General features: G+C 26.6%; 1 protein-coding gene across 1 annotated transcript; it reads right to left on the minus strand.

The window, feature by feature from the left end:
* Positions 1–965: 965 nt before the first annotated feature.
* On the minus strand, positions 966–22,859 carry LOC100212221 (cilia- and flagella-associated protein 206). Its single transcript, XM_065793706.1, has 14 exons — positions 22,669–22,859; positions 21,863–21,946; positions 19,415–19,607; positions 18,980–19,066; positions 14,275–14,433; positions 14,101–14,193; positions 13,313–13,428; positions 9,590–9,814; positions 9,426–9,509; positions 5,739–5,849; positions 5,415–5,648; positions 1,763–1,903; positions 1,562–1,650; positions 966–1,397 (listed from the first exon to the last, which is right to left on the minus strand). The coding sequence occupies exons 1-14, from the start codon at positions 22,774–22,776 to the stop codon at positions 1,256–1,258; spliced, it is 1,866 nt and encodes a 621-aa protein (XP_065649778.1). The 5' UTR covers positions 22,777–22,859; the 3' UTR covers positions 966–1,255.
* Positions 22,860–23,922: the final 1,063 nt, after the last annotated feature.

Consider the following 23,922-nt stretch of genomic DNA (forward strand, 5'->3'; position numbering starts at 1 on the left):
GCATCTAAACTTAACACTGGAACAATGTTTTAAAAATGATCATTTCAATTGTGCAGTTTCCAGCAGAACGGAGTTTAGAACTTCGTGACACTGAGGATCGATTTTTTCAACCAAACAATGGAAATTTTTTTGAATTGTCAAGAAAGTTTGTTTCATACCAAGATCATTTACGATATATAAAATAAAAAGGAAAGTCATGATCAATACTTGAGCAAACAAATCAAAATAAGAAAATTAAACTAAGTAATGATGATTTTTTTACATAAAAGTAATGTTCAAAATATTAGTGCATTATTTTGGACTGCACATCTGGAACTATTCAAGAGCGAATGACTATGATTTTGTAAGTATGCAAAATCGTTATCATCAAACTGGTATTACCAAAGTCATTTTGGTAGTACCAGTAGAAATCAATGAATCTTATGTGAGATTATTATTGAAAAAAATGTATCAGGTTCCGCGGAAGCATGCTTGAAAAAGTATTAAGATTTGAATTTAAGTTTGCAGAGCTGCAGAGGCTTAGAATATGCTAACGCAGTATATATGAAAGGCTGCAATCATAGAGTACGAAAGCTTTTACTTGAACTCAATCCGAATTTATTTGATGTACAATGTGAATGTCACAACCTCAATCTAAATCTTGGAGACATTGAGAAATCTCCAATAAATTCGTAATACTTTGATTTAATTTTTACAACTTTTTGCCAGTATGGGGGATGACCCCCGCAAAGCAACCTCTCTTAAACCTTATCCCTTGATAGGCTTTTTTGCGTTTGGCTACTAGTTTATTTTTTAATTTGGGCCATTAAATTCAATTTAGCTAGGGTCTTCGATTACTTTAGGCTAGAGCTCTTAAGAGAGCTAACATACAGACATGGAGCAAAGCTCAATACCTATGTCAGAGATGTAAAAACCTCTGATATAGGTTAAGTAGATTGTACATAATAATTACATGTAAGCATTAACATAACTAAATTGATTAGATATACTTAAAGTAAAATTTTGTATTCATTTATATTTAGAAAAATTTTTTCTACAAGAAATCTTAATAAATTTACATTCATTATCAGTCACGATTAACTTCTAGTATACCAAATAGAGGTATAAATAGGTATAAATAGAGATATAAAGAAAGTATATTTAAAAGTATAAAAGAAAGTTAAGTTCTTGAAGATTTAAAAATATCTTAAAAACATTTTTTAAGCATAAATATAGGTTAATAACCTCTGTACTACATTATTAAAAAGAAATACAATTATGTCTGCTCAATGTCAACTGTAAGATCAACTTTCGCCATGTTAGTTCTCTTCGACTGACAACCCCTCAGACCACTCAAAAATGTAGCATGTTTTGGCACATTTGTGCTACTTTCATGTGATGTCTGAGTATCAGTATCTCTGCAAAAAAATAACATATATATATATATATATATATATATATATATATATATATATATATATATATATATATATATATATATATATATATATAACACACACATATATAACATTATCAAATACTAAAGTAGGTCAATTATAATAGAAAATTATATTAAACATACTTAGGCAGATAAACTTGCGAAATATTATCTCTTCTGAAATGACTCAAATCTGTTTGCATTGAATGAGTTATTTTTTGACGTAAATTAGCCTTTAAAAATTAAAATTTGTAAACTATATCGTAAACAAAATGTTTTCAATATTGCAAAAGATGATTGAAATAATTTAAGAAAGAAAAAATTTGCAGTATTGAAAAAATTTACCAGCTTTATAGCTTTTCTTCGCAATTCCCATTCGTTCCATTCATATGATTTTACTAAGTTTGACTCGATAGGATGAACTTCAGTTTGAGTATCAACATCACATTTAATGATTAGTTTGTCTGTTAAACTGCTATCTTGAGCCTAGAAAAAATTATCATACCAAACAATTGTAGCTTTATAATCAGTCTTTTTCATTACTTGATTTTTTGCCCGTCTGGTTCAAAAAAGGCGCAACGCGCATTCTAGAAATCACATACTATAAAAAGTAACTTAATTGTAAAAAAAAAATATATAAGAATGTAAATTAATGCTTTATCATCATCTTATGACTTTGCATAGTAATAATTTCGTTTATTGTGAATGTTAATGAGACCATTATATCAATGTATATTATTTTGTTAATATTAGGAAAGGGTAAAGTAAGCCGAATTGGGCCATAAACTTATTCCGGCTTAGCCGACAATCTGTGTAATTGCTCCACTTTTTCTTACCATTGTCACCCTTTGAATTTTTTTTTAACAAGAACATTAAAAAAAAAAGAAATCAGAATGTTTGAATATATAAAAACAAATGAAATTTAAGGTATTTAATGATATTAATTTTATTTATCAAGTTAATCAACGCCTAGATAAGTAAAGGAATCCTAGCAAACATTGCTTGAGTGGATTTGTAGTGGACCTGTATAAGCATTTCGAGCGGTTTGTTGGAGTTTTTCTTATCAGTTACTTAGTGGACCACTAGTGACAGCCGGTATAAATGGCCAGCAGATAACTTTTTGACTTGTTAATAGTGGCTAGTCATCAGCCAGCCACTTTTGACGGCTTCCACTAAAGGTCCACTAAGTAACCGATGAGCAAAACTACAGTGGAGTCAAAAATGCTCAAAATGCCTATATAGATCCACTGAAATTCTGCTATAGAATGTTTGCTGGGAATATAACATAAATATATTTGATTTATGTTGTTTTACGCATTTGTGACTTAACCTTACATCAAAGTATTTTATTTCAAGTAAGCATTCAATTTAATAAATGTGGACATTAATCATAATTCTAGCCATTACTATACAGCAAACATTATATAGCAGAATTTTGAGTGGTCCACTGTAATTTTGCTCATTGGTTACTTAGTGGACCATTAGTGGCAGACAACAAAAGTGGCTAGCTGATGACTAGCCACTATATCACATGTTCGAAAGTAGTCAACAGGCCACCTATAGCGGATGCCACTAATGGTCCACTAAGTAACCGATGAGCAAAACTCCAGAAAACCGCTTCAAATGCTTACATAGGTCGCTTGCAAATCCATTAAAAAAGTGTTTGCTGAGTAGAGACCACAAAATGTCTATATACTCCAGAGGTGGAAAAAATGAATTACATTTACTCACGTTTCTGTAATTGAGTAGTTTTTTTTTGTGTGTTTTTACTTTTTAAATATTTTTTTAAATGTGTACATTTACTTAGGTATACATTTTTTTAAAGTATTATACATTGCTACATTTTAAATTATATATGTCACAGAGTAAAAAAATTATTACATATTAGTATTGTTTAATTTTTTGATTTCCTAAAACCGAAGGAAACAAAGTTAAAAAGCTTTTTAACTTTGTTTCCTTCGGTTTTCATTAAAGTTTTCATTAGTGTTGCAAAGGTAAAATTTACGAGTAAATTTTGCAATTTTTTATTAATAACAAAGACTATGCTAACAGTGACCGATACAGGAACTTTAAGTGGGGTAGGTGGATGTTAAAATATTTTTATAATTTGTATCACACTTGCGTCTCCTATTAAAAAAAAAGATCCTCCATTTCTAAGATATTTTAGGACTTTCAGATTCTGGTGGGGGGAGGAGGAGGAGGGGGGGAGAATCCTCTTTCCTGGATCCGTCATTTTAGGCTAATTGTTGGATAAAATATACAATATTTTTGTTTTTTTGTTTTTTTGTTATTCACCTCCTCAAGGCCGATAAAGCCACTACAGATGAGGAGGCTACTTAATAGTGGTTATAGCCCTCTCTCAACTCTATAACTCCGAAACACGAACCTTGACGAACAAGGCCGCTGCGTGGAGAAACAAGTTGAGCGCGGTACTACCAGGGACGTGGTGGAGATCGAACTCGGAACCTCTCACTTATGAAGCGAGCGCTTTACCACTTTTAAAATGTATTAAAAAGCATTGTTTTTTTCTTCATATAATATAGTTTTTAAAATATATATTTCGTGAAATATACACTTGTAGACTATTCTTTTATGCAACTTGAGATCTATTTCAGCCTATTTTATGCACATGTAATGAGAAGAGTTTTTATATTATAGCGTATAATCCATAGAATAAACATTTAAAACTAAAACTTTTTAAAAACTTACAACATGAAAAAAAGAGTATCTAATTTTAGAGAGGAAAAAAATAGACTTTATTTAAAATAATACTGATACAAAATGGAAGGACTGTAGCTAAATTGGTGCAGCCGAAAAACAGATGCCATCGAGTGTAAATTGTAAAAAATGTATAAACTTAAAAACAACATTTTGCCTAAATTAAGAAAAATGGTAGTAGGAAGAACCCTATTACCTAGGATTGTTGCTCATTTTTTGATCCATAGTCAATACAATAGGGTCTAATTTTCTTATCTTGCATCGGTACCTCTATATTTTTAATTAATGTGTAAGTTCATTATTTTGGACATCCGCACACAAAAAATATGAAGCAGGCATTTTTTTTTAGTTGTTGATATTTTTTGTTTTCAGTGGAATATTGAAAGAGACGTGTTTTGAAAAGATGTATTAAAGTAATGGTAGAGCTGAAAATGGCTGGTTGATTGAATACTAGGTTCCAACCCCTTTTCCATCCCCAAAGTTGATTTGGACAACACATAAGTACTCAAAGCAAGTAATCCTCGTCAGATAGGTTAAAGTCATGGTAACAAATCAATAAGTGCAAATCCCTAAAATACTTTTCTAAAGTTTTTAAACAAAAATTTACTCTTTTAGGTTTAAAACTCACTGCCAAATTTAACATAAAATTCCAGGTAAAATTTAAATTAAAATTTACTAGTAAATTTAAGTGAAGTTATAAAGACACATATCAAACATGTGGAACGCCGATGTTTTGACTTTTAATTTTTTTTTATAAAAATTGAAAAAATTTTTTTTTAAAGAATTAAAAAAAAAAAAATTAAAAAAGCTGTTAAAAAAGTAACCCAGTAACTTATAGTCTGAGCAAATTTTTAATGAGCTCTTTTTTACTTTTACTTGGGCAAACTTTTCGACCAGTAAAGTTTAGTTGTATTTGAGTTGAAATTTCACTCAAGTAGCAATACTTTTACTTGAGTACAAAACTTTGTTACTTTTTCCACCTCTGATATACTCATATTTTTACTGTTAGTGGTAACAAGGTCTAGAGACTCATATATATATTTTTACTGTTAGCTCTAACAAGGTCTAGAAATCTAGAAAAATAATTTTCTCATAAAACTTTTTTTAAACTTTTTGCATTTTACTTACATTATTAACTTAAGTTACTTGTAAACAACCATGAATGTAAAGCACATTGTATTAGTCAAAAATTTTATTTCTAAAAAGCGCACTATATCCCAATCAAAACAACGTCACTATTAAACACTTATCTACTGATTTTAAAAACAAAAAAACTTACTTGGTTAAATGATAAGATATCAAATTTGTAGAGGTCCAAAAGAAGTATAAGTTCAGGAGACTTTTTAGCGAGACATAGTATTCCTTCGATAAACTCATCAGGCTTTACTGAAAAAGAATAAGCAGCCTCTGGCTTTGAGAAGGCATAGTACATGTTTTTATAGCATAAAATTCCATTCCTTGGGTTAGAAGGAATTAGAATGCCATAAGTATGGAGCATCCATGGACAAAAACCCTAGTAATATGAAATCTAAAGTGCTTATGATTACTTATTAAAAATAATAATAATAGTTTTTATTAAACTTTATATTTTAAAATCAAAAACCTTAAAGTTTATAGACAGGTCACCAAAATTCATTGTCGATTCCGGATGGAGAACAGTTATTTCTTCGTTACAAATTTTTGAAGCAATAATTTTATTGCTCTCAAGGTTAGACTGTAAATAAATCAAAAATTTCAAATGAAATAATGCAAATTACTAACCTAATAGAATAAATATTTTTGCAAGTTAATAAAGCCAATCAATATAATTTCACGTTAGTAACTATATATGTATACATATATATATATATATATATATATATATATATATATATATATATATATATATATATATATATATATATATATATATATATACATATATATATATATATACACATATATATATATACATATATATATATATATATATATATATATATACATATATATATATATATATATATACATATATATATATATATATACATATATATATATATATATATATATATATATATATATATATATATATATATACATATATATATATATATATATATATATTTATACATACATTTATACATATATATATATATATATATATATATATATATATATATATATATATATATATATATATATATATATATATATATATATATATATATTATGTGTGTATTATATATATATATATTTATATATATATATACATATATATATATATATATGTATGTATAAATGTATGTATATATACACACATACTTTTATATATACACACTCACGTTTATATACACATAAATATGTGCATATATGGGACAGAAGAATAAGGAGTAGATAAGTGAAGATATATGAATAGGTTTATAAATAAGGGAAAACTAAAAAAGGTTTTATTTTAGAATAACAGTCAAGATTAAATGAAGATATAATGATAATGATGAGTTAGGACTTTATCAAGCATTTTTATGGAGGATAAATTTTTTGATATTGGTAATGAAAATCTAGCAATGTTTAAAAGATTTAATTTAATTGAAAGTAAAAGAAAGTTCCAATAGTAAATTAATTGGTATTTAGTAGAATGCCAAATAATTATCAATGTTTCATAGTTAACAAAATGTTTCCTTTTGGAAGCATTTTGTTAGCTTGACTTAGTTTGAATCATAGCGCTTTTATTTATTGCTGAAAAAAAAAGATTTTCTTCTAAAATAATGCCTAAATATTTTATCTTATCTACAGTATTTATTGACCACCTGTTCTAAAATTAAGACTATTTCAGACGTTTTTGGTATTTAAGGTAAGGTTTTGGTATTTAAAAATTTTATTTGATCATAGTCATTGAACCAAATACAAAAAAATCATAATTACGATTTTTATTGAGTTTTTCAAAAGATTTACTTACAATAAGAAAATTGATATCATCAGTAAAATAATGTTTTGGAAAATTTTACACATACAAATGAGGAAATAAAGAAAAGAGCCAAAATTGAACCCTGCGGAAAATCAATAGATGTAAACGGTTTTAAATGAACTGCATTTGTTCAAGAACTTCAGGTATTCTCCCGATTATATCAATAAGTGTTTGATTGGTGTAATACTTTAAAAAAAGCCCAATTAAAGCCTATAAAGACTATTAGAATGATTTAAAAGTGTTTATTATAAGTAATAAAGTTCTAATCACAAACTCATTTAATGGGTAATTAGAAACTTATAAGTTATAACTTGCTAATTTATAGTTAAACTTTTGATCGTTTTGTGATTGTTTAGCTTTATAGAAATAATTATTTTTATTCATTTCAATGTGTTTCTAAAATTGTTTAAACTTTTATTAAAGTATTTTGAGTAGTTTTATTTTATTGAATACCTCAATTTGATTCTGATTTTTGAATATTTAATTCTGATAATATTTGAACTTTTGAAAATATACTTCCTTTCATTTCTTAATTTTACATTTTATAAATTTTTTATGGAATTTTTTAAAAATATCTATTGATTTAATGATGCCAACAACAACCTATGTTTTAAATAGAGTTTTATTTGTTTTCATAGAAGACAGTTTAAAAAAGGCATAATAATAAAGTATTTTGTTTACAAGTTTTTTTGATGAAAATGTATTGATACTATTAGTTACTTGATGGATTTATAATAGACATTCAATGGTAGCCATTCAATATGATGGATTTATAATAGACATTCAATGGTAGTCATTCAATATGATGGATTTATAATAGACATTCAATGGTAGTCATTCAATATGATGGATTTATAATAGACATTCAATGGTAGCCATTCAATATGATGGATGTATAATAGACATTCAATGGTAGTCATTCAATATGATGGATTTATAATAGACATTCAATGGTAGCCATTCAGTTTAAACATTTTAAGAAAATTTTTTTTATTAAAATGTTTAAACAGCAACAATATATTTTTGTGGTTGTTTCTTGCTAGGCAAAGCTATAAACTGCATAAGATGGTCGACAAGGGATACTGTAAGGTTGCCAGACATAAAATTACAGTCATAAAAGTTGAAAATATATTATCTATTTGTATTTTGGATTGAGGTGTTGTTCTAATTGACTGAGTATTAAATGAGAATAGAAAAAAAGGGCACATGAAATCAAAAAAGTTAAAGACATCATTACAAGAGTCATAGTTCAAAAGATTAATATTAAAGTCCCCATAAATTACTATATTTTTATTTTCTAAGGACAACTTGTCATGTAAAGTTTACATGAATTGATTACCAAACTCATTTGTGCACATACAAGAGTAAAGGTAAATACATCTTATGATATTTTTTTCAGTCAGCAATAAGATTTTAATAAAGGTTGAAGGTTGTAACTTTAGAAAATGAAGATCAGATCTCAACTTGTACATTAAGTCGGATTTTATATATAGAAGTGTCCCTCCTGTTGGAATAAAATGCAATATGTTCAAAGATGCAGCCACTTAAAGAAATATCAGTTCTAAGCTCATTTTTTTCCAATTTATTATATGCTCCAAAAAGTCCTTACAGTCTTACCACAGAGCACCACAGAACAGCCTTTAACCAGATAGTTCACACCTCTTTCCTTACCAATGTTGTATATATGGCCAGAGCCAGCTTTGAACCATGAACCTCGAGTTCTGATGTCAGAACTCGAGGTTCATGGTTCAAAGCTGCTTATTTTGTTTTTGATTATTTTGAGTTTCAGATATTGCAACAATATTTAGTTTGTTTTTCATAAGGATAGGCATAATTTAAGTTCATCAATATAAAATGTTAAAGATGATATTATTATAATATACAGCATGTATATAGCAATATACTGTCTGAAAAGATTTATAAAATGTATACTGTAATGTAAATGTATAAAATATATACTGTGTATAATTTATAATGTAGGTTTATACAGTCTTAAAAGGTTTATACAATGCTAAAAGGTTTATACCGTGTTAGAGGTTTTGTATAGTGTAAGAATGTTTACAGTATGGTTTATGAAAGTAGGTTTATGAAATGCTTAAGAAAAAGTAAGAAATATTAAATATTAAAGTAAGAAATATACATCGAAAGAATGTGTATACTATGTAAAAAAGTTTTACAGAGTATAAAGGTTTATATATCATAAAAAAATGTATACAGTGTCAAAGGTTTATAAAGTAAGAAGATTTATACAATATAAAAATGTTTTTAGAGAGTAAGAAGGACTTGCAGGGTACAAATTAAAGACAAAATTAAAAAATAATGAAGAAAAGGATCAATAATAACCATTTTCATTCTATCTTCATCAGTAATTTGATTACTTGAAATGTATGTCTTTATAACATCATCTGGAAACATTTCTAAATGAGTCTAAGAATAACAGAAACACAATAAATAAAAAATGAACAAACATATAATAGCAAACAATTTAGATAACTAAAAACACTCACAATAGCAAATTGTTTCAGATTTAAAACTATGTTAGAAAGTAATCTGATAAAGGATATTGTATTTTGAAGTTCTTGCCATACTTGTGCCAGTTCTATAAACAAAGGATAGACCTGGGAAGTTGGCACAGCAGTTTTTGATGCAACAGTATTTTTCAATAATTCAATCATCTGATCAAATCTTTGTAATCTAATTTGAACAATTTCTTCACAAACACGAACATCATGCTTAAATCAAAAACAAACAATAATGAACAAATGTTGCATAAACAGATAGTAATTGATCTTAAAAGTACATTTAAACCAGTTCTTTAGTTATTGCTGATAGAGTATTTAACAATCTATTAACTAGTGGTAGTCAATTATTTAACAAGAAAAATGATTTTTTAACAACTTAATAAATTTACTCTACATTACACTAAAATCTTTCAAAATTGTAAAACAGAGTTTAATAACTTTAAAATTAATTTTCACAAATTTGTTAAAGTTTGACAAAAAATATCATTTATAAAATTTATGACAGTATTTGATTTATAGTTTTAAAAATGTAATTTTTGGCTGTAAAAAATGTACTATTTGAAATTAAATAATAATCTTTTTATGCATATTAAGGATTATAGTCATCAAGCAAAGTCATTTCAATTTATACACTTTATTATAATTCAAATTATGTATAAAGAATCAAGCTTTTCAGTTAACAATTCAATGGCTTTACTTGCTGCTATTAGATCATATAAAATTGTTTTACAAGGCTTCTACAGCCTCAGAGAATAGCAATTTGTAATAATCAATGTTAGGGTCAAATGAGTATTTGTTATTGTATTTGGTAGTATTAGGCTAAATTGTAATATTTGTAAATTTTTTAATGTTTATATTTTATTGAAACCTATAGTTTTATAAACTAGATTGAGTATCATTTTTTTTTCTTCAGGAAAACAAGAGATTCATTGTTTTTTTGTTGTAACAAATAATCTTTTACATTTTTAACACTAAAATAACTTTCAAATTTGTTTAAAGTGATATTTTTTCAAACACTTGTAACTTTTAAAAAACTTACAAGTTTTTTAATAGTTTATCAAATAGTTTCTGTAACTGTTTTTCAATAGGCTAGTTTAATTAAAAAAAAACAATTGCTTTTACTCAGTAATTGGTCATATTTACATAAATAAAAACTTCAAAAATTCTGGTCAAACTTTTATTCACGTACAGCTGAACAATTACTCAGCATTTTTGGAGTAAATTGATTAGCTTTAAATGAATAATAATTTGAGAGAGTTTGCTAAAATTTTTATTTACGATGCAATTACTCCAAAATCCATGAACAATTACTCCAGAATCCCTGAGTTGAAGCAAGTGATTTTTTTTATTCACACGGCCTAATTACTTCAAGTTAAAAATAAAAAATAAAAATACAATATAAAAAATTATTCAAAGAAACATTTTTTTTCTAAAATACAATAACAATATAAGTAATTATTATAAAAAAATATCTTTTAGTCCTTATTTCAAAAATTAAAACTAAAAAAAGATTTTTTGTTTTAATTTTTGAAATAGAAATATTTTTAAGATATGAACTATTTTCTTCAAATTTTTCCCTAAGCATAAATACAAATGCATTATTTAATGGATTGAACAAAAATTAACTAATTAAAGTTTTAAATAAGTAAAGTTAATTAAAGTTGATTGTTAGTTTTAAAAAAATTAAATATAAATAAATTGAAAACACTTATATTTTTCTTAACCTAAAATACAAATATTTGTAGTTTCATTTGTGTTTGGAAAATGCTATTACATACATTTGTAAAGGAATTTGTATTTAAGAACCTAGAATTAACGTATTTGTATTTGACCTCAATCCTTGTAATAGTGCAAAATCTTGAGATAGTAGTTTTAAGTACAACTTGGCAAAGTTCTACAGTTTGTAGGAATTTTCAGGAAAAATCCAAATAATCTCAAGATTTAAATTATCTAAATATGATGAGGTCCTTAAATATGATGAGGTTCATAAAATATTATGTGGTCCATAAAATATTTGTTTTTTAACTTATCAAATACTTTAACTTGAATATTTTTGTGGATCAGTATTTATTTATGTTTTAACGGATAAAAACTCCAACAGGAATGATAATTATCTTTTACTTGGTATTTATCAAAACAATGACCAAAAAAGTAACTTTTTTAGTTTTTAAAGTTTAGTGTTTTAAAATTTTGAGAAGAAAAAAGCTCAAACCTAATCATCAAAAAGTTAAAGAAAAAGTTATTATTTCTAGAGCCACCCTAATACATATATGATCTATTACGAGCCACTCTAATACATATCACACTCTAATACATATCACACTCTAATACATGATCTATTACGAGCCACTCTAATACATATATGATCTATTACGAGCCACTCTAATACATATATGATCTATTATGACTCACTCTAATACATATATGATCTATTATGAGCCACTCTAATACATATATGATCTATTATGAGTCACTCTAATACATATATGATCTATTATGAGCCACTCTAATACATACATGATCTATTATGAGTCACTCTAATACATATATGATCTATTATGAGCCACTCTAATACATATATAATCTATTATGAGCCACTCTAATACATATATGATCTATTATGAGCCACCCTAATACATATATGACCTATTATGAGCCACCCTAATACATATATGATCTATTAAGAGCTACCATTATACATATATGATCTATTACGAGCCACCTGAAAAAAAATAAATTTTTTATTTAAGAAAACATTTAAAAAACTTGTTCCTGATTTGTTTAACAACAAAAGTAATTTCAGTATTGTACTGCAATTATAAGATCACTTAATACTTTCGCATAAACATTCACTTAATACTTTCCCATACAGATTCACTGAATTTTTGTATATAAAAAGAGGTTTTATTAAAATGGTTTCATAGAACGCTCTTTCTCCTTTATTATACTTTATGTTCATTATGTTTTTAACCTTGTTCATGTACTACTCAGACTTAATAAACCATTAATATCATCAGTGATATTTTACTTGGGTTATTATGTTCTATTATTTGTGTAATAGTATTCAGGCTTTACTCTTGTAATAGCATAGTTGTTTTATGCTTGTGTTTAATTCATATGATTTTTGTTAACAAAGCGTACAAAATTCTGCACTGCAAAAATTGTGCTAATTCATGAAAAAAATAAATTCTTTAGAAATATTTTTAAAAAGTCACAAATTAAAAAAAGTTTATTAGCATTGAAGAAAAAAACTTTCTGAAATTTAAAAAAAAAAAAACAAATTGCAATTTACATTATTAAACTTAAAAACTTAAAAATGTAAAACAAAACGAAAAAAATTTACTAGTTGAATTTTTTTTTTTTAATTTGATGACAGAACAGTCATTAAACAATTTTTATTTTATTTTCAATAGTTTTATCACTTTCATATTTATTTATTTTAATTTTATTTTTATTTACTTTTTTAAAACGACTACAATTTTTAAACATAAATAAGTTTTTTAAAGTTATTTCAGATATAGTTAGACATATTTGCATCTGAAAATTAAAAAAATACTTTCTAGTGGCAAGATATCAAGCAGAAATGGTTTTTTCTTGAGGATTTTTATAAGAACATTTTTCTAATGACCTTTAAAGCTACCTCAAAGATCTACCAAAACAACAAACTTTGAACTAGGTATAAACAATTTAAAAACTAAATTTTAAAACCTGTAAGATATTCAAAAAATGTTCATGTTGTCGTGTATTAAAATGAGCTTCCTTTAACTTCAACCAATCCAAAGTTGCTGGAAATTTTCTGGCTATTGCAGCACTTTCAAGCACATCTAAATACAGAAAAACAGAAAACATCTTAAAATTCCTGAATAAAATATTTATACTTTTTTTTAGTATATCTAAATAAAATTCTATTCTAAAATAAAACATCCCAGATTAATGTTTTCAATTCATATTAAATAATGAAATTTTGTACTAGCTTAACTATAGCCCGTTTGACAAATCTAGTTATAAAATAGTTACATTTACCATGTAACTATTTTATAAAAGTGTAATCACTGTGCAGCATTGTTTCAAAAATCAGGAATAAAAAATATATCAACACGGATTAGATACCAGCTAAATATGAAACAACAAGACAAATTCAAAACTAGGGCATATAAAGAAAGGTGGGGCATGAAAAAAGTGGTATAAACTAATTGAGCATTATTTGAACTGGAACCAAACATATAGCAATTTTGCACCCATGTTGTAACAATGTCCAGCAACGCATGACTCAAATAACTCAACATAAATGATTTATTTTTAATAAAAAAAAATTAAAAGAAACACATAGACAAAGTTTTGGGATTTAAAAACAACGCTTTTTTTTTTTATTTAACTTAAACTTAACTAAAAATAATAATAATAAAATTAAATTTTATTTATAAAGATGTAATTCCATGTTTTCTTTGGTAAAAAAACATGGAGTTATTTTATAATAGCAAAAAAACATGGCTTACCTGTGTAAATAAAGACATTTTGTGTGACCTTTGTTATTTCACTTGATATATTTTTTAGAGCAGTTGAAATAGCGTCCTGTAATAAATCTGGAACTAAATAAATAAAATAAAATTGTAGCAACAATATTTAAAAAATATGATTTTTATTCTTTTCTGTTAAAATAAAATACATACTGTCCTCAATTGATTCTCCTCCTTTATTAACTGATTTATTAAATAGCCTAATCCCAGTAACAATAGAAGTTAGTTCAACCAACTGCCTCTCTTTATCTAGCTTTGATAGTTGCAAAAATGAACCTAACTCGGTTTGAGGAAAAACACTTCGAAGAGCAGCTAAATATAAATTACAATCATACTTTTGATGTTTGTGTATTGCATATATATTTAAACTTATCTATGAGTGTGTGCACATATATACATATCTGTATATTTATCTATATAATAGATAATAAAAGCTCCATAATTTGTTAACAAATGATAAAAATAATAGCCTTTTGTATCATGTCTTGATGTCCCAGTTTTAAAAGCTGTATTGATGGTTAGCATTAGAGTTGTGGCGTACAGTGATTCTACATACAAACTGCTGCAGCTTTATTTTCTTGTATATAATGCTTTATTTTCTGGTATATAATGCAGTAAAATATAAATTAAGCCATACATATTAATAATAAATAGTTTTTTTGTTATTTATAAATAAAGAAACTAAATGCCAATAAGTTAAACACATAAACATTAGATTAAACACATACACATACAACAACATAAATTTATGTTTCCCTAAGTGAAGAATAAAAATATTTTTTGAAAATTTAAAATATAATAAAGAATCTCTTGTCTCCTGAATAACACTTCATAAAAAAGGAATTACTTTAACATAATAGAGGTGACAAAAAAAAAAAAAAAAAAAATTATACATATTATAACAAACATATATAGCATCTTAAAATACACATATAATATGTGTATTAACATACATGTAGTAAGTGACCTGACCCGGCTAAAAATTTTTACAAACCCAGCCCTGGTAGAATTATAAGATTTAGTAGAAGGATTGATAGCCAGGGCTAGGAAAAAATTTATAATATTTTATATATTATAAATTTATGCATACACTTACTATTTATTAAAAAATAGCATATATATATATATACATATATATATATATATAGATATATATATATATATATATATATATATATATATATCTATATATATATATATATATATATATATATATATATATATATATATGAGTTTTTAGTCCTTGGCCTTGCCTTAAGACCAAAAACTAAGGCCTTGGCCTTGGTCTCGAAAATTTTGTCCTTAGCCTTCAAAAAAATATACATAAAATTAAAAAAATAAAAGTTTTCATTCTTTATTTTTTACTTTTGTTTTCAGCTTTCATAAATTTCTACAAGTATATTTTCTTATTGAGTTGAATTCTGCTCATAACCTTGATTATTTTTTACAACATATGGTTTTATTGTCACAACAATTGTTACCTACAGTTTTGTTAATAATTGGCCTTAACGTAAAGCAAAAATTGAAGTCTTTGGTTTTGAAAATGGCCAGGCCTTGGCCTTAAAACTCCTATTCTTGACATTGACCTTAAAACTCTTAGCCTTGGCCTAGTCCTTGGCCTTGTAACTTATAACCTTGGTCTTGGCCTTGGCCTTGAAACATGTTGGCCTTGTCCTTACTACTTGTTAACAACTCTAATATATACAAACAAAGGATAGAGTTAAAGAGAAAAGAAACGGTTAACTGAAAACTTAAAAAGTTTTAATTGTATGAGTCAGGAAAACATGAAGATAGGTAAGGGTTTTGAGGTTTTGTTGGTGTTAAAGGAAATAAAATAGATAAATAAAAAATTTTATTGCATGGAGGGATAGTTGCTTGCAGTAAATAACTGAGTTTTGTTGGAGTTAAAATCCACAAGCCACTGGATGTCTCAAGCTGTTACAGAAGAGAGATCAGATGAAAGATTGACTTGAGGAAATAAAATAGATAAATAAAAGATTTTAATGCATGGAGGGATAGTTGTTTGCAGTAAATAACTGAGTTTTGTTGGAGTTAAAACCCACAAGCTACTGCATGTCTCAAGCTGTTACAGAAGAGAGATCAGATTAAAGATTGACTGCTTATTCTAAACAATCAAAAAGCAAAGACTTTTTATCAAGACAAGAGTTTCACGCTTTAGGTAGGGGTAGGCAATTTTGAGATGATTTGTTACAAGGGGGAGGGAGGGGGTCTCAATTTTGTGATGCAATTTTTTTTTTTTTTTAAATCTAAAGAAGATTTTTTTTTAATTAAAAGAGTATCTAACCAAACCAAAACTCTCAGTTAATGTATCTACATGTTGATTGTAAAATCAACTATGCCTAAATCTTACTTAGTCGATCTGTACACTCCCTTAACAGAGTAGTTACAGCCTGTTAACGGACTGTTACAGCTGTAACAGTCTATGAGCAGTGCACTTTCTGTGCTTTTTAAAAGAACTTTATTTAGTTAGTGCACAAAAGTGTGCAGCAACAAAAAAACAATATTTGAACGCTAACTAAAAAAAAATAATAATAATTTTGATATCGAGAGGCCAAACTGGAACCCTCAGATTTGTAGCCTGAAGTGAAATCCACTTGGCCAAGCTTACATTGCAAGTTGTAACAAAATTATATTGATTAAATATTTTTGCATGTATAACATATTATATTGTATTATTATGTATTATATATATAATATTTTGAATGTATTATATTGGAAGAATAGATTTTTAAAATTAGTATCATGTTTATGATAGCGATGTTAATTTGTACAATTTTATATGGAACTATTGGGGTGAAAAAAAAACATTAAACAGACTGAAAAGTACTAATTAATTAACTCAAAAAAGCTCAGAAAATTATAGATATTATTATATTTAAAGTCGTTTTGTATTTTGTAAATATTTTACTCCTCACCTCCCCCCCCCCCCCAATATTAGGGGGGGGGGGATCAATAAAGTGTTATGGATGCGTTAAGAGGAGGAAGGAAGGAGGAAGCAACATTACAACAATGTGACAATAGTTGAAGGTTGGTTGCAAGAGCATGTTAACAATGCATTTTTGCACCTTGTCTAAAAAAGAAAAGGCATCATTGGAAGATTTGCTCCAGATATGGCAACAGAATTTTATAGAAGATTTTTATATAGAGAGATAAAAAATAAAATGCGGAGTAAGAAAGTGGCAAACACGATAAAGAGATGCAACCTTTGCAGATGCTAATTTTGCAATGGATTTGATATATGGTTTCCAAGAAAGATTGGAAGTAAGAGTTAATCCTAGAAGACAAAGGGTAGATGTCTTATCAAGTACATTACTGTTAATAAATATAGGAAGATCTAGATTGTTGCGATTACAATTAGCTGCAAAAAATGAGTTTTATCTAAGTTAAAGCTCCCCAGCCACTGAGAGCCTCATGCAGTAGTAGAAATGAGATTCTTTTCAAGCTCAAATGTTCCCTCCAAGCAATAAGAGAGTGTTGGCTTCTTATCATGAAAGAATAAATGGTGTATCATTAGTAAATAATATCACCTTAGATGTGAGAATTTCTGGGAGATCATTATTGTTAATTAAAAAAAAGTATAGTGCCAAGGATAAAACCATGAGGAACCCCTGAAGTTACAGGAAATGAAGAAGAGTGCTTACCATTGAGGAAAAACTTTATACAACGATTGGTTAGGAAAGATTCAATTATCTTAAGATGCTGCCTGATACACCATAAAAAGAGAGCTTATGGAGAATACCAGCATGCTAAACTTTATCAAAGACTTTATAAAAGTCGAGAGCAATAGCCCTAGCCTTTTCACATCTATCTAATGCACAATAAAACCTATCAGTTATTACTGTTAACAAATATTTGAAATACAGAATTTTTGAAAATAGGGATAACAGATGCTGCTTTCCAGTGGGCTGGAAAACAAGACTCTGATAAGCACTTGTTGAATGGTTTTGAAAGTATAGATGGAGAACACTTCTGCAGGACTATAACGCGTCTGTCAGCCAGGCCACAAGCAGTATAAGAGTCTAAGCAGGAAATCACTTTAGATATAGAGGCTGGAATGATATAAATATCAACCAACCTGTTTGTTGGCTATATCAGGTAGGATGCGATAAGTCGAATCAAGAAACGAGAATAATGAAAAGTTCTCATCAGGCAATTCAGATTTGTCTTTAAATGAGGCATCAAAATCTGAACAATGCAACAGAGGTGGAATAACAGATTTGCCCTTATTAAAGACACTGTTAAAGATTTTCCAGATGTTTTTAGAGCCTAATTTTTGAGATAAAGTACTAGACTTTGTTACCAGAAAATGGCATTAGACAAAACCTTTTTACAATGGAAAAAATAATAAAATGGTAAAAAACCTTTTTACAATGGTAAAGAAGATCCAGCATTCAACATCCTAAATTAGAAACAATGTCTTATAAATATATCTATGCCAGCCTAAAAAATGAAGAGGAGGTGCAAAGCTGGTCAACAGATAGAATTTGTTTCCCCCATAAGCCTTTGCTTAAGAGGACTTCTAAAGACAGTAGTTGGATGCATTTAACGTCTGCCGTAGATGAGTATTTTTATCAAGACACCATCTCTTACTCAATCAAAAACCCCATAGCAGGGAGTTTGTTAAGTCAAAGTTTGTATTTCCTGATCTTTGCCTAAAAAATGTATTCTACAAGGCAGCAGGACATGAAATAGGTAAAGACTTTTGTAAAGACTCTCTAAAGATTTGCTAAAAACCTTATTAAAACTTCTGCATTTAAAAATATTTTAAAAATACAAAAACAATTATATAATAAATTAGGATTATAATTTTTGAAATGATCAAAATAAATATTACTACCAGTAGATTCACGCACAACATTTATATCAGTTGGAGATCCAAGTCCAGATCGAAGTATAAGATATGAAACAATACGCACATAAAGAACTAAAGTAAATCATTTACTTTATTATAAATTAATACCAAACAAAATAACAAGAAAAAATTTTTTGATAAAGTACACAAGATACTAGAAAGATCAAATAATTATCTTTTCAGTACAAAATAGAATAATTACTGTGCTTGTGAATATAATAATAATTACTGTGCTTGATAAGTTTCATTATAAGATTTATAACTAGAATCTTTGTTTACTTAAACAAAATAAAAATATTTAATAAATATTTTTACACTAATTAAATTTCATAATGAAAAAAATTCAAAACAAAGTGAAAAAAAAAACAAAAAAAAACTAAAGCATAAAAAGCACGCTTTAATGAAAAAATAAAAAAATACATTCCAACTCATCTTTTGTTCTTGCTTTATTGTCAGTAATTTCTCGAACTAAAGTTTGTGTGCGCTGATCAAGAGCTATGTTATTTTCTACAAAAAATTCTTCCTGTTTTGTATAGTTTAGATCAAAATAAACTTGCATTTGGTAAGTATCAAGTGATGGAGAATTCTTTTCCATTAGCCGATTAATGCATATCTAAATTGAAAAAAAAATCACTACACAATTTTTGCATGGATTCATTTATTGTAAACATTTGTACTATAAGCAACATGGTATTAGCCTGATTTAGGAAACCAAGCAGAAATGTTTTATCTAAATAATATTCTAATATTTCAATTTGTTAAGCCTCTCAAAAGATTTTCTAAAAACTTTATTAAAACTTCTGTATTTAAAAATATTTTAAAAATACAAAAATAATATGAAACTAAGATTATAATTATAAATGTTTATTACACTGTTTAAAAGCTATGTGATCACTGAAAAATAAATTTATAGGGAATAATTTTAACTTAAAAAATAAAGTAGAAAAAATCACAACAGTTATTTTGACTAAATAATTTAAAATAATCTTAATCCTGAAATTTAATCTCGACTGAAAGGCACTTAGTCACACTACTAGGATTTTAAACATGGGTATAAACTCCTATCAACAGCCATGAAATTATTTTAACTCAAAAAAAAATTCAATTCAACAGCGTTTCATTTTAAAGAGTAAAAATAATAATTGAAACTGTTATTATTACTCTAACAAACTCATTCCCAACAAAGCTGCAAGCAACCGCTAATTTAGTTGGGAGTTACCAGAAAATACAGATGATAGGTAAAGACCAAGAAAACAGTTGACAGAAAACTTAAGAAATTGTAAATTCTTTAAGTCAGAAATGCTTAAAAACAGGAAAAAACTACAATAAATTTATATGTAAGAAAGAAACTAATAAGTAAAAATTTTTTGAACACAAAGGAAAAGTTACAGTTAATTATTGCAACTTTGCTGAATGACAAGTCACACAATAATTGAGTTTTAGTAGGTGGATTAGGAACTAATATTTTAATTGAGTAGCAATTAGTGTAGTATTTGTAGAAAAGAGAAAATAAAGCAATCTTAAAACAATGAAACAAATAATCAGGGTTAGCTGAAAGCATAGGTTTAACTATGTTTACAATTAATTTTTGAACCTTTTTTTAAAAAAAAACAGAAAACAGCTAAATACCATTTTTTTAAGTAAAAAGAACAAATTTTTTTAAAACTATTTGCTTAGAGTTAGGGTATAAAATTTTTATGGAGTTCTTATTTTATAAAGTTCTTTTTTAACTGTATAAAAAATAGAAAAGTCTGACATATGGCGTCATAGCATGACATTGAATTAAGTGATAAATAAATCATGAAAAAATGGAAATGAATAATAATAACAATGATAATAATAGTTTAAAAAAAAAAAAGTAATAAACAATATTACGATAATAGTAATAATAATAAAAGTAATAATAACATCAATAATAATAGCAATAATAATAATAATAATAATAATGATAATAAAAACAATAATATAAATAATAATAATAATGATATAAATAATAATAATAGTAATAATAATAATAACAACAACAACAACAACAAAATACTATTAATAATAAAAGTAAAAAGATTCATAATAATGTTAAAGATAAATAATATAAGAATAATAATTACGAGAAAAAAACATCAAAAAATATATATATATTTCACTGTTAAAGAATACTCACAATTACAAAGCACATAAATAAAAGTTTTACATTACTGGGTCAAAGAGAAGACTATAGTTGTCTTATCACTAAGCCCTGTAATATATACTGTAAGATACATAGGTTATAAAAACTGAGTAACATAAAATACAAAATCAAAAGATAAAATCATTTTTTAGTAGCATTAAAATTTACTTAAAATGTAATTAAATAAGGATTAACTGACAAACAAACAAAACAAACAAAACAAACAAAACAAACAAAATAAAAAATAAAAACAAAAAAACTGTTTCAAACCTTAAAATATTAATTTATTTGAATAAATAAACTAGTCTCACCTAGTTATTTAATTATAACATTAATAATAAAATTGTTATAAATATAAAACATTTCTCCACTTTTATACTTACAATACTTAATTTGCAAAAAGTTTGTCCGTATACTTTGATTACAACAAGACTGTATTGTTATTCTAACATTACTAAATTCACTTTGTTAGTAACAGAGTGGATTGAGTATATAAAATATTTGATTACAATAAATATAACATATTTGATATATAATTTAATTTAATAAATTTGTTAGGTATCAGCTGTTTTTTGAGTTATACCCGCAGAAAAAGTTGAAACTACTAATATCCAATGCCAACACTTTAACACAGGTCTACTATTCTTAAATACTAAAAGTATTAAAATCCATACTTATTTAATACATAAAAGGTAACTTACTTTAATGAGTTCTTCAGCAAAAGTATATTCAGATTTTTGATCAACTTGAAAACCATTACGATCATCTAAAACTATGGCTTTTACCTATAGTAAAATATTTTTGCTATTATAAATATCATTACTGATAGTTTTATTTGAATTATTTTAACAATAATCTATTTGTCAATTTATATGTGTAGCAAATACCTTGCTGCTTTTGTCTTTAACAGTTTGTCATTTTTGTTCTTTTATAGTTTTTATTTAAAACAGTTTCAGTAGTAAATAAGTTTGAAGACATAACAGCCTGATAATTACTTATTGCAATACCAAGTTTTGAACTAAAAATATTCTGGTAAAACATAACAAAATGCATTTAGAAAATCAAACTATTTGAACTATTTTTAATCATTTTTTTTACTTTTTTTTAATGGCCCTCTTGACTTTCACTGTATTTTGTTGAAAAAATCCTTTTTAAAAAATTAGTCAATTTCATCTTTTAACTTCTTTTTAACTGTGCTTACTGCACGTATAAATCTTTATCTTGAAACTATAGCACATCAAATACAAAAAAGATCAATAAAGAATAATAGGACAATTAACAAACAATAACTTCTTAAAATATATAGCTTAAATTTTTATATTCAACGTAATTTCTCCACTTTCTTTGAGAGTGTCTTAATTATAAACACTACCGTTGTTTTCCTTATAAAAATGTTTTAAAGGACTTTGTAAAAATTTATTACATCAAATTTAACATGATTAACATATATTGCCCAATTAGTGAGTCATTATTGTGAAATAGATGACAGTATATAAATAACACTTGCCACAAATGCTACTAAATTTTCGGACACGACTTTTCCCTTTGCAGCACATTGTTTCACTATTTCATAAATGGCATTTTTAATAACGTTTTCTGCTTGAATTCTGGACATTTTAAAGTAAATATATTCACATGTCTTTTTCAAACTTCACAACGGTAAACCAAGAGGCCATTGTTGTAAACAATAAAGCGTGTTAGACATAAAAAGTGAACAAAGGCGATTTAAACTATTTTTTTTTTTCTTTTTTTTTTCTGTTTTAATATATCATAAGAATTTTAAAACTTCGTACTTCAAAAAAAAAAAGTAAGTAAAACAGATAGGGGCTCAAAGAAGATGAGGATAACAGTACGTCATCGCAATCTTTTCATAGAGCCTCTTTAACAAAATTTCAATAAAATATCGGTATACGTAATAAAATTTAATAATGTAATAAAACTTCGTAAAATACGTAATAAAATTTGAATTAAATATCGTAATAAAATGCGAAATTCGCTAATAAGATTGTTAAGCAACAAACTAAAGTAGAGTAGTGATATTAACCAAAAACTTTTTTCAAGTTTTAATAATTTCTTTTTTTGTTATAAAATTGAATGAACTTAACGAATTTACCGTACCTTTGAATCCTTTTTGAAAGGTATTCCATACTTTAGGACCTCGATATGAAATGCCATATTCTGAATATTTATTTATTGTCAAAATTAAAAAAAAGTCCTTGAAACGAAAATTTAACCGACTGAATTATGTCAAATATCCGAATATCTGACTAGATTCGTAAAAAAACTATAACTTGAAAATCACCTTCTTCGGGCGAGAAGGGGGTGGGGGGGGGGGGTGTATTACCCCTCTTGGCAATTAACAAGAGTGGTAAAATATAGCAAAATGCCCAACAATAACTGTGCGCCAACAGTTGCCCAACAATAACTGCCCAACAATAACTGTGCACCTTCACCAACCTTTGTTGTATAAAGGGGCGGATCTAGCATTTTTTTGTCTTTGAGACGTCTAATTTTAAATTTATCAACGAATATAGTTCTAATTGAGAATAGCACAAAAAATCTTTATCAACTAGTTGCTCTCACATTTAGAGCAGGGGGCAAAAATTTTGGTTTCTTTTTTGTTTACAGATTACAATCATCGCAATTTTTTACAAAGCGTCCTTTGATATAAGTATAAAAATATAAATGTTTGCTTCGTGTCTGGAAGTTATCTATCTCAAAGATCAAAAAATGTTGGATCTGCTCCTGGTTGTATATTTTT

Source organism: Hydra vulgaris, chromosome 03 (assembly GCF_038396675.1).
Source record: "Hydra vulgaris chromosome 03, alternate assembly HydraT2T_AEP".
In the NCBI taxonomy this organism is placed as follows: Eukaryota; Metazoa; Cnidaria; class Hydrozoa; order Anthoathecata; family Hydridae; genus Hydra; species Hydra vulgaris.